Source organism: Ceratotherium simum, chromosome 11 (genome assembly GCF_057802395.1).
Source record: "Ceratotherium simum simum isolate JZ-2026a chromosome 11, ASM5780239v1, whole genome shotgun sequence".
Lineage (NCBI taxonomy): Eukaryota > Metazoa > Chordata > Mammalia > Perissodactyla > Rhinocerotidae > Ceratotherium > Ceratotherium simum.
This window is the reverse complement of record NC_141910.1, coordinates 21538824-21551020: the sequence shown is the minus strand read 5'-3', so window position 1 is coordinate 21551020 and position 12197 is coordinate 21538824. Positions and strand designations below refer to the sequence as shown.

The window sequence follows — 12197 nt, the reverse complement described above, 5'->3', positions numbered from 1 at the left end:
GCAACTGGCGAAATAAGGCTTCCATTTAAGGACACATATGGGTTTATGTGACCTTGTACAGAAGGGTTATTTCTAAAGTTGTACTATTAGCTGTCTTTTTTTTTTTTTTAAATATTTTTTTTTTTTTAAGATTTTATTTATTCAGTTTTTTCCCCCCAAAGCCCCAGTAGATAGTTGTACGTCATAGGTTCACATCCTTCTAGTTGCTGTACGTGGGACTCGGCCTCGCGTTGGACGGAGAAGTGGTGCCTCGGGGCGCTCCCGGGATCCGAACCCGGGCCGCCAGCATCAGAGCGCGCGCACTTAACCGCTAAGCCACGGAGCCGGCCCTGCTGTCTTTTTTTTAAATCTATTTTTCCGTGGACACTTTCTTATGTTGCAGGTGCTCTGCCTCTATTTTCTGGTTAGTCTTTAGTCTGATACAGTGCTAGCTCCTCTGTTTCCCTCTTCCCCCACTGCCAGCCCCTACACATGTTCTCACTAGTGGTAGAAGGCAGACATTCCTGAGCACTAACCTGCTGTTGATGTTCTGGGAAAGAAAGAGCACCACCCCGGGATATATTTGTTTGTAAAAATGGACAGCTTTTCCCAAATAGATTTTCAAGGAAAAGAACAATCCCACAACCAAGTAAGTTTGAGAAAATTTACTCAATATATATCTCTCCTCTTGGAGAGTCATAAAACATATTAATATCTTAAAAATATGAGGTATCCTCCCATCTGTATGACTGGAAAACATTTTTTTGCAGCAAATATTACTATCTAGGAAACTGATATTTGGACAACACAGATAATGAGATTTTCTTAAATGGATTCACCTATGATTAAATTACTTACTATAGATAAGTCTGAAAAGGAGGAAAATTTTATGTAAGTGCATTGTTTTACTTGAAGGTCTGGAATGCTCTTCAGAGTTGATATTGAAAAATAACTTTTTTATTTTTAAGGTACCCAAGGATTAATAAAGAATCTTTACTGCCTGTAGCAAAGGATGTATCGTACTCAGGGGAAAATACAGAAGCTTGGTACCCTCCAGGTCATGGTGATATTTACGCCAGTTTCTACAACTCTGGTTTGCTCGATACCTTTATAGAAGAAGGCAAAGAGTATATTTTTGTGTCGAACATAGATAATTTGGGTGCCACAGTGGATCTTTATATTCTTAATCATCTAATGAACCCACCCAATGGAAAACCCTGCGAATTTGTCATGGAAGTCACAAACAAAACACGTGCAGATGTAAAGGTAAATACTAAGAGGAAGCAGTTTGGGAATTCACATTTCATAGGTTATGTACTTCAAACTTTTTTTTTATTGGAAAATTTCTGTGTTAAGCAGAACACATCCACTTGATAACAGTGAGATACTATTCTGTAGAGTACCCTAAGTGCTGCCTGACATAACAGTGTGTATATAAATCCAGATTTAACAGTGTTAAAATCATCTTTATTTTTTGAATAATCTACACAGGCAGTTTTAACTTAAAGTAATTCCACATTTATTTATAGGCTAAATCTGAAACATATGTGAAAACACTTTCAATAAGTTCAAACCTTTAATTCTCTTCTTGTGTGGTGCTTAAGTGTTATTTCATTATTCCTTTAATGAAAATATACTATTTCTATTCATACACTATTTCTTCATATTTTTTTATTTCATCACTGTAATATCTCTGTAGTAGCAAAAAAATGCAGTTTGACACAAAGCAAAGATTTATTTTTTAACTTGGCATGTTTAGTGGTGATGACACTTGGCCTTTGATGAAATGGTATACAGGGTTTTACTACTTACCCACAGGGAGTAAGAAAAGTGGCAGTGTGTGAATACTGAAATGGTCAGTCCCTGGGTTATGTTCTATGCCTCTTGCAAATGTCCCCCTCACATATGAGTGAATGTTTCCCTCTTCCCACACTGTCACTGCCTCATGACTGTAAGAATATCTTTAGGCTGAGGCCACTCAGGGGTCACTTCTTGTCCATTTGTGCCTCTGTCTTCCCTTTTCTCCCCTTATCCTAGAGCCAGTCATATCCTAGAGCCAGTCAGAGCAGGCTCTGAGATGGGAGGACTGGTTGTTTAGTGACGTACAGTGATTTGGGAATAAGAGGAATGGCTTTTCCTGTAGCAGACCTTCGGAAAGTGAGGAAGACTCTGAGGTACTCCCAGGGCTTTTATTATGGACAAGAGGGTGGGTATATAGTATAAAACAACAGACAACCTGAATTATTTTCTTTGGTTCTACCTTCACACGTATGTTGCTTTGTTATCACAGATCAAATCACTGCCAATGCTTTTTATTTCTGGGGGATTTTATCATCAGTGTCTTTTCTGTAACATTCACAGATGATAAACAGTGTGGTATGGTTGTGACTGGGAGAGATATGGAGGCACTCACTCACTCTTTTCTGTCTTTCTAGGGTGGGACACTTACTCAGTATGAAGGCAAACTGAGACTAGTGGAAATAGCTCAAGTGCCAAAAGCACACGTTGATGAGTTCAAGTCTGTATCAAAATTCAAAATATTTAACACAAACAATCTATGGATCTCTCTTGCAGCAGTTAAAAGACTGCAGGAGCGGAATGCTATTGACATGGAAATCATTGTGAATCCAAAGGTAAGCCAAAGTTGCAGCCTATTGGGCTCCCTGGTTCCTAAGATCATAGTAGGCTATAACACAGACCCACTGCCCACTCTCTCTGGCCCATCTATTCCGTCGATCACTCCTTTTTGCCTAGTCAATCTCTCTAGTTCCTGGTCCTACTTTTCAGTCTGTACCCATCCCTTTAGTGTGCCAAGCCATCGTGCCCTTACTTGACCCCAGGCTGTGGTAGTGGCAAGAGCACTGGGCCCAAAAGTAGAGGACCTACCTCAGTCTTACTTCTTGCTCTGATACTTATAGGCCTTTTGACCACAGGCACCTTGCATGAGTTTTCTGAACCTTCAGTTCTTTATCGTAAAATGGAAATGTTACTGAACAGAAGAGTTATGATGCTGAAAAAAGATCACATATGTATAGACACCTGGCATATGGTAGGTGCTTGATAAATGCCAGTTCCAAAATTCTGTTTCCTTCAATGGATCTCTGAAACCACTCCCCAAATATTAACTGGGCCATATAGAACTAAGTTGCTAAAACCTCTGTTTCTCTCTTCCCCCTCCCTTTCTTACAGACTTTGGATGGAGGCCTGAACGTTATTCAGTTAGAAACTGCCGTAGGGGCTGCCATTAAAAGTTTCGAGAACTCTCTAGGTATTAATGTTCCTAGGAGCCGTTTTCTGCCTGTCAAAACTACGTCAGATCTCTTGCTTGTGATGTCAAACCTCTATAGCCTTAATGCAGGATCTTTGACAATGAGTGAAAAGAGGGAATTTCCTACAGTGCCCTTGGTTAAATTAGGCAGTTCTTTTACAAAGGTACGTAATTATAAAGATATGACATGCATGTGAATTTGTAGTTCTTAAATGTGTAATTATAAAGATGATACACAGTCTCTGCTGCTGACCTATTATAATCTCCATCTTTGATGTCTTTTAAAGGGAACTGACCATAGAAGATAAAGATGTAATTCACTTTTAAAACCTGATTGCTATAGAGTAAAAAAGAATGTTTAAATTTTGGGACATTTTGTCTTATGTCTCTTCTAAGACCATTAATGCTTTCATCAGTGGCAGTACGTTAATTCTGGTTTAACAAATATTTATTGAGCTCCTATCATGTGCTGGGCAGTGTTCTAGGTGCTAGGTTTTTAGCAGTAAATAAAACAGACTAAAATCCTTGCCTTCATGGATATTCTAGTGGGGTGAGGATGATAATAAGCAAAGAAATTGAATGTATAGTATGCCTGGTGATGGAAAATGCTATGGAGAAAAATAAAGCAGGAATAGGGACTGTGTGGGTGGGTTAGTGATGGTGTAATTTTACATTGGGTGGCCAGAGACGGCCTCACTGAGAAGTTGAGTGAGTGTGGCATACAGGTATCTGGGGCAAAAAGCATTCCAGGCAGGGGGAATAGCAAGTATAGTAAAACTCCACCCTAACATAAGTGGAATCCACAAAATTTAGTCACATAAAATGTTGTGAGGTTAATGAAGTGACAGGGTGAGCCTTTGTGGCTGGCCTGTAAAGTCCTGCTATGCCATCCAAGTCTATTCTAGTCCTGGTTGTGGTTTAGTGCCACCTGGTGTGGATGTGCGTAGTGTCTTATATATTGATGGGGGATGATTCTGGGTCCTGTAGGTGGGCTGGAATTTCCAGGATAGCATTAGTTATTTTAGGAGTCTCCCCATTCTTTGGTGCCTCTTTTGTGTAATACAAGGACCCACCATCTTCCCACATCCTGAGGTGGGATTGCCAACCATTTTTCCACCTAGCCTCATCCCCCCTTCAATTCCCTCCCACTCTTCCTAGGCTCTTCCGTACCCTGCAGGAGATAAGAACTTTAGCCACCCCAGTTTGAGAACAGGGGCTGAATGGGCAATGGCTAGTTGCTCTGAGGAAGAATATGTTTTGGGGACATTAGAGAGCACAATATGGCTGGAGCAGAGTGGGCAAGTGAGGGATGAGGGGGCATATATGGTCAGAGAGGGAACAGGCCAGATTGTGTAGAACTTTGTAAATGAATATTGAGAGTATGGGTTTTTTTTTCTGGTGGATGAGAAGCCATTGGAGAGTTATGAGCTGAGGGGTGAAGTGACTGATCTGGTGAGCAAGGGTAGAATCAGGGAGGCCAGGGAATAGGCTGTTGCAGGAATCCTGGCAAGAGGAAACGGTGGCTTAGACCAGGTTGGTAGCAGTGGAAATAGTGAAAAATTCTGAGATATTTTTGAAAGGTATACCTACATGATTTGCTCTTGGACTAGATGGGAGGGTAAGAGAGAAAAGAGGAAGGACGACTCCACGGTTTTTGGCCTGTGCAACTAGAAGCATGGAACTGCCATTTACTGAGATAGGGGAAGGCTTGGGTAGAGCAGGTTTATGGGGAGCAGGATGGGGAGTTAAATTTTGGATATACTGTACTTATTAGACTTTCAAATGGAGAAGCTGGTTGTATGAGTCTGGAGCTCAGAGGAGAGATCTAGAAGAGATAGGTAAATTTGAGAGTTGTCAGTTTATAGCTGGTAGTTAAAGCCATGAGATAAGGATCACCTAGGGAGGTGGGGCGAGGGCGGTGTCCAAGAACTGAGCCCTGAGGTACTCCAAGGCTTAGCAGATGGGGATGAGGTAGAGAAAGCAGCAAAGGTGACTGAGCAGTTGCAGATGAGGAATTGGGTAGAAAATCGTTGAGTATGTGTGTCCTGAAAGCCAAATGAAGAAAATGTTTCAAGAAAGAGGGCATGATAATCTGTGTCAAGTGCTGCTGCCGATTCAAGTAAGATGAATGAGAATTCACCATTAGCTTTATCAGTATAGAGGTTTTGGAGCCTGACTGGAATGGATTTAAAAGAGAAGAGGAGAAGAGAACTTGGGGAAATGAATGTAGATAACTTTTATTAAAGAGTTTTGCCTGAAAGAAAAAAACAGAAAAATGGAGCCATAGATAAAAAGGAATATAAGATTTGAGAGGTTTTGTTGTTTTGTTTTTTAAAGATGGGAGAATTTATAGCATGTTTATACATTGATGGGAACTGATACAATCAAGAGGGAAAAAACATTGAAAAGGAAGAAAGAATCACAGGACAATATCTTTGAACAGGCCATAAGAAGCGTTGGCCTTGACATGGAGTGGAAACAGTCCAAGCCCAGTACTAGGAGGGACAGAGTAATGGGCTAGGGGGCAAGTGGGTGGTGGTGGTAGTGGTGTCTAGTAGAGGTAGAAGCCAGTGGAAGTTTTCTGATTGCTTCTGTTTTTCTCAGCAAAATAGGAAACAAGGCCATACAGGACAATTTCTAGTGTCTGTAAATCTAAAGAAATGAGGCAAAGATAGTGATTATTTATAACGATAATTTGTGCTACTGCTCTTCCTGAAATATATTCCATTTCTTCTGAATCCTACACATCCCATAAAGCCCAGCTCCAATCTAGCTTGTTCAAACCATGATGATCTCTTTTGCCAACGAACTCCAGATTATCTGAACTACTCATCTGGCTCTTAGCATGTTAGTTGGTTATCTTTTTATTTTTTATTTCATTTTTTATATCTGATCTCAGCTATATTGTAAATTGCTTGATTGCAGGGACAATGTTCATATTGCTTGGTTCTCTTGCACAAGATCTAGCATATCGTGTGTGCTTAACAAATAGGCTCTTCCCATAGAGGGCCTGAGCTTGGCCAGAAGCAGAATGATTCTACAGTTCAGTTAAACTATCTTGTTAATTTAATCCCTGTTTTTCTGTTAACCCATTTTTGAATTTGTATGTTTCTATTTTTCCTTCAGGTTCAGGATTATCTAAGGAGATTTGAAAGTATACCAGATATGCTTGAATTGGATCACCTCACAGTTTCAGGAGACGTGACATTTGGCAAGCATGTTTCATTAAAGGTGTGTTGTTACAATGAAAGTTACAGTTCTTATAGCTTTACAAAACAGGTTTCATTTTCTAGTCCTAAATTTACCTTTATTTAAAGGAATACTTCTTAGTCTGTACCAGATGTTTATAAGATATAGATACATTTAAAAAATGAAATAGCTTACCACAATGTTTAGTAGTCATACTGTCTTCCATAGATATACAACATAGTTAAAAATACAATCATAATTGTTGTATATAGGAATTTTGTGGAATATACCATTCAAATGAAAAGCAAACACTAATAAATAATTGAACTGGTACTATTTTGTTGAAATATGACAATCTTTTAAAAATAGAATCACTGTTAAATTAGTATTAACTCACTAAAGATGACTATTTGAATCTGAATGAAAGTAGAAAAAAATGACAACTTCGTTTATACTGACTATAATCTATTCCTGTTAAAGTAATCTGTTGTCATCAGTATAAAGATATTCGTTCACAATACTGTGGTACTTGGGTACTTTGATGAGTATCATTCTAGTCTAGCATAAGAAATAGGAAGGATTATGGGTATAAATATTAAAACTTAGAACCAAAGATCCAACAGCTTTTTCCTAATCAAGTATTTTTTAAAAATCTCACACCTAGATTTCATGTGTTCTTCCTATTGAAGCTGTTTAAATGAAGATCTTGAAAAAACAAAAATATACATAAATAGAACTTTATTGCCAATACTGCTTCATCTAAACAGTCTCACTTAAGATACAAAAAATGTATCAGTAAACTGTTCTTTAAAAAACAAACCCAAACCTACATGTAAATATAAACCAAGCACCTTTCAGTTTCCTTATGAAGGTAGATAATGCTGGTGGCCTTGCAAGTAGTTCTTTGAAAGGGCCAGTTGTGCTGTGGCACTGGGTCCACTTCCCACTCCTGGTACCACCTCTGATAAGGAGGCAAGGAATCTAGAACTACTGCCAGGATTGTTACAGGAGGACACATAACCGTTTTCCTTAACATGTTATTTGTTTTTCATGTTTAATATTGTTTATAATATGATTACTGCATTGTAAATAGAGTTCTACATAAACTTGATAATTGTAAGAAAATCAATTGCATTTCAGCTGCAGTTGTAAATATACTCTTGCTTTTTGTTTTCCTTGTCACTTAGGGAACAGTTATCATCATCGCAAACCATGGTGACCGAATTGACATCCCACCTGGAGCAGTATTAGAAAACAAGATTGTATCTGGGAACCTTCGTATCTTGGACCACTGAAATGAAAAATACTGTGTACACTTTATACCAATTATGGGCTAAACAGTTTCCTACAATGAAATATACTCTAGGATTCTAAAATAGGCAGGTACTTTACTATGTTACTGTACCCTGCAGTGTTAATTTTTAAAATAGAGTTTTCTGCAGTATGCTTTTAGTCTAAGAAAAGCACAGATGGAAGCAATACTTTCTTCTTTGAAGAGGATCCTACAAGTTAGTTCATCTTAAAGTGCAATATTGTTTAATCTTAAAACTGGGGCAAGCTCTGCTGGAAAATCTTTTAACAGAGGCCTCAATGATGGTCACTTTGACTTGCTTGTGATTTCAAAAATAAAGCTGTTAAGCAATACATGTGTACACATACTTTTCAATGCTAACTTGATAAAATGGTGAAGAAAAATGGTTTACTCTTGCTAAACAGTTACTAAATCAGTTGGAAGATTTGCTCTTGGAATATTTAAGTACTCACTGGCCAGTTACCTAACAAATCCAGGTTTTGCAATCTAAGAATCTTAATCTTAACCACATCATTATTTCCACAGGAATTAAATTTGAAGGTATTTAGTACCTTTCATCTAGTTCTAAAGCTGGGATGCCTGCCATGCTTTCCACAGACTCTCCATTTATTGAAACAAAGTGGTGTTTCTTTTCCCAGCTGAAGGGGTGGGGTGGGTAGAGGTAGGGCATTTCTTTCACATCTTTGTTCTCTAGTATAGTGGGGTGGGCGTATAACTTTATAAAAAGTTCCCTTTCCTTGAAGCTTCATTTCTTGAAGCTTGCTTATTGTCACTGAAAAATGTTTATGAATATCCTTTTAAATCAAGTCTGCTGGTAGTTTAATTTGTGGCTTTTTTCTAAGAATCAATTACATTTTCCAATTCTTCCATACTTGTTTTTGAGTAGGCTGCTTGTTTAATTTAAAGTTTACTGTATACTATTAAAAAAAGTTGTCTTTTAAAGTCTGGTAATTTTTTACAGCTTTATTTTAGACAGACAGTTTAAGAACCAATGACATACCTCTATAATGATAAAGAAAACAGGCTTTCCTTTTAGGAAACTGAAGAGCACAAAATAAGACTATTTCATTGTACATCATCACCACAAGGTTAGGCACTCTGACAGGGTTAGGCAAGATTCCCGGTGTGAGGTGAGGCACAGGCACTTTCATTTGTAGAGTGCTGCTGATTCTAATTTTGAAGGTAGGTGTTATAAAAGTCATTAAATAACTTACTCATCACCTTATATTTCTGGCCCCAACACAGCAGCCTACATTTTAAAAGTTCTATTTCTCCCTGGTCTTTGTTCACATACACATCGAAAGTAAGTTAGAAACAAGAAACTAAGGGGGCCATACTTATGTTATCTAAATGTTAAAATGAGAACTCATAAGTAGGCAGAATATATGAAAATGTATTCTTACCTCTGCTAGAATAAAAAAGCAAAAAAACCCTTCATAGATACTTTTATAAAAATACAGCTATTAAACTGCAGCCTTTCATATACCACTTCTTAAAAGTATTTAAATTAGTAGTTGCATAAATAAATGCCAGTATCTAATTATTACTTGTGATCAGCCTTTCAAATATATAGACTATTCTGGAAGGCTTGACCCAGTTGACATACAGTGATGGTAGAAAGATTAAATATGCAACACACGAAGCCTGAAACTTGACATTGGTCACTAAAACAAAAATCGAATTCCTAAATCCAAGCAATCAAAAGATGTTTATTTTTTATAGAAAGATCTGTAAAAAAATAATTTTTCAACAGCTTTACTTTCATAGAGAAAACTTTCTACAGAGATTGACTAAGATTTTAATATTTTAAATTGTACCATCATTAAATAAGGTGGGACACCATATGAATTTCATTGCACTGGAAGAAATGCAAAGCATTTTTTAATATAAAGTATACAGAGCATTCTAGTCAACTACAGCTGTGTTACAGCTATGTGTTCTTTTGGATTTGGTCCAAAGAAACCTGAGTCTGTTTCCAGAGAGAATGAAAAGTGTTATAGACACCTGATCAGTTACTCCTCATTGAAGGAAGCACAAAAATGGCATTCCTTTGTAGATCCCACTGAATCCCAGTTTCCCAACACTGATACTTTCCTTTTCCCCTTTCCCCCTACCCCAGTTCACTTTGGGTTCCAGGTTCAGTTCTTGAGTCACAGGCATCCATATTTTCTTCATAAATACACATGCCATGGTCAGATGAACTACCCAGTTTTCCAGTATGTCATCACCTCTTCTGTTCCCAGATCTCAGCCATATTTAGGTCCAAATCTTTAAGGCCTTTTAAGGCTTGAAGATTTCCAGTGTAAAAAGCTACATCTGCTGTGACCAACCTAAACATTGGAAAGAGAATTATTTTTAATCTCACACTTTCTATTTGGATAATTCAAGTAGCAATGCTCACATAGAGTCCTATCCTAGCTGCTAGACTATTATTTAAAATTCAGATTTCCTGGGGACCAAACGTCAATATATTTCTCTTAGCAGGACTCCTGCTATCATATAAGTTAGACCATTTAATGCTCTATTTCAACAATAAATGTTTTAAAAAAGAATAAACCAATGCAGGTTGGACTCAGTATCATAATTCTGTCCAATAAAATAGATTTATCTTAAAACCACATGAAATAAAATAGAAAACAGGTTAAACTATTTTTTTGTGTGTGTGTGTGTGAGGAAGACTGGCTCTGGGCTAACATCCATGCCCATCTTCCTCTACTTTATATGGGATGCGCCACAGCATGGCTTGACAAGCGGTGCGTCGGTGCGCGCCCAGGATCTGAACCCGGGCTGCCAGCAGTGGAACGTGTGCACTTAACCGCTACGCCACGAGGCCAGCCCCTAAACTATTCTTTTGATCAGTTGTCACTAGACTAGACTATACATGTATATGACTAATGAAATCAAAGGAAAGAAAGACAAGGTTTCCTGAGTGTCATCCAAAGAAGTTAATGAAGGCTGGGACTCATGTAAGGATTACTGGATATGAAACTTGATACTGATAATCAATATAACAACACTCGATGAAAAAGGAAAGAATTACACTTTTGAGTATGGAGCTGTCACATTAATGCCTATACCTGAAAGAACACTGCTGGAAAGAACGCTCAGAAAAACAGAAATATCAAAGCTCCATGCATAAGAAATAGGGACTGATTGTGGCCCATGGAGAAACAAATAGGAGACCTTGATTTAGTAGTTTGTAAAAGAGAAGAAATCTAGCTTCAATATTTTAATGAAACATAAGTTCTGGATTGCTGAACTACATGGGGGCAAAGGTGTTGTAAGCACCCTTAATATCTGTACTATAGTCTAATTTATAAATAACCTTTGGACTTAAGTACTTAATGTTTCACCTTTTATCACATGGCAGAATTTAGTAAGGACCGTATTTTTTCATTTGAAACTCATCTAATTCAGGGTGCTTTAAAATCTATAAAAAGATTCTAAATTATCATACTTGTGATAATATGGTCAGTAAGTACACTGAAACTGACAGCAACAGCTCAAAAAAGAACAAAGCCTTTATAAGGCAAGGTCCCCACATTACAAATTAAACATGAAATTAAATCTACACTTAAAAATATTATCAATAGTTGTGTTTAATAAATACAACTATTTACAGCCTATACAAGTTACAAGTCTATACATGAAAGTCAAAAAATTTTGATAAAAAGAGAAAAGAAAAGCAGATACTTGCAACATACATAACCAACAAAGGATCAGTTTGAGGGCATATGCAAAAATCTTAAAATGAACAAGAAAAATATAATACCCAAGAGAAAAACGGGCAAAGAATATGAACAGGAAAAGTCACAGATGAGAACACCTGGATGACAAATAAATATATTAAAAGATGACAAACATTAGGAAATGCAAATCAAAACAAGATACCATTGTCTCCCATCAGACTGGCAACAAAAAATCTAACAGCAAATGTTGGCAAGATGTGGAGAAATGGTGGGAGTATAAACTTGGTACAGCCACTTTGGAGAAGATTCTGGCAATACCTAGTAGAGTGAAAATGTACATGTGCTCTGATCCACTTGTTGGTACATACCCTAAAGAAACAGTCACACCATTAGACATGTATAAAGATCTTCACTGTGGCATGATTGTAATGGAAAAAAATAACAACTTAGAAATCTATCACTAAGGGAAACGAATACATTAAATATGATTGATTCATGTGGGAGAATACAATAAAGCAGTCAGAAAATGGACAATTTCTATATGTCAATGTGGATAAATCAGTAACAATGTTGAGGAGAAAAAAGTAGCATATGTACAATATACCATTATAAATTAAATTTACAAAACTACTACTTTTTTTCAGATATAGAGATAATAAATGAGAAGGACTTAAAAGATATAGACCAAATTTACTAGAAATAGCGCCTAAGGGTTGGAGGAAAGAGAGAATGGGACTTGAGAGAGGGTCAAAGGGTACTT

General features: G+C 37.4%; 2 protein-coding genes across 7 annotated transcripts in view; one reads left to right on the top strand and one right to left on the bottom strand.

Annotated features, from left to right (window-relative positions):
* The window catches only part of UGP2 (UDP-glucose pyrophosphorylase 2), a 56444-nt gene extending 48354 nt beyond the window's left edge, over nt 1-8090 (top strand). For all 3 annotated transcript variants that reach the window (XM_004435629.3, XM_087436663.1, XM_004435628.3), the window contains exons 6-10: nt 948-1245; nt 2415-2612; nt 3169-3411; nt 6374-6478; nt 7624-8090. In XM_004435629.3, coding sequence (XP_004435686.1) covers nt 948-1245; nt 2415-2612; nt 3169-3411; nt 6374-6478; nt 7624-7731 — 952 coding nt within the window. In that variant the 3' untranslated portion in view covers nt 7732-8090. The remainder of the gene's footprint in view (nt 1-947; nt 1246-2414; nt 2613-3168; nt 3412-6373; nt 6479-7623) is intronic.
* A 601-nt stretch (nt 8091-8691) lies between these two features.
* The window catches only part of VPS54 (VPS54 subunit of GARP complex), a 110594-nt gene continuing 107088 nt past the window's right edge, over nt 8692-12197 (bottom strand). For all 4 annotated transcript variants that reach the window (XM_004435626.3, XM_014791470.2, XM_004435627.3 and 1 more), the window contains exon 23: nt 8692-10078. In XM_004435626.3, the coding sequence (XP_004435683.1) occupies nt 9973-10078 (106 nt within the window). In that variant the 3' untranslated portion in view covers nt 8692-9972. The remainder of the gene's footprint in view (nt 10079-12197) is intronic.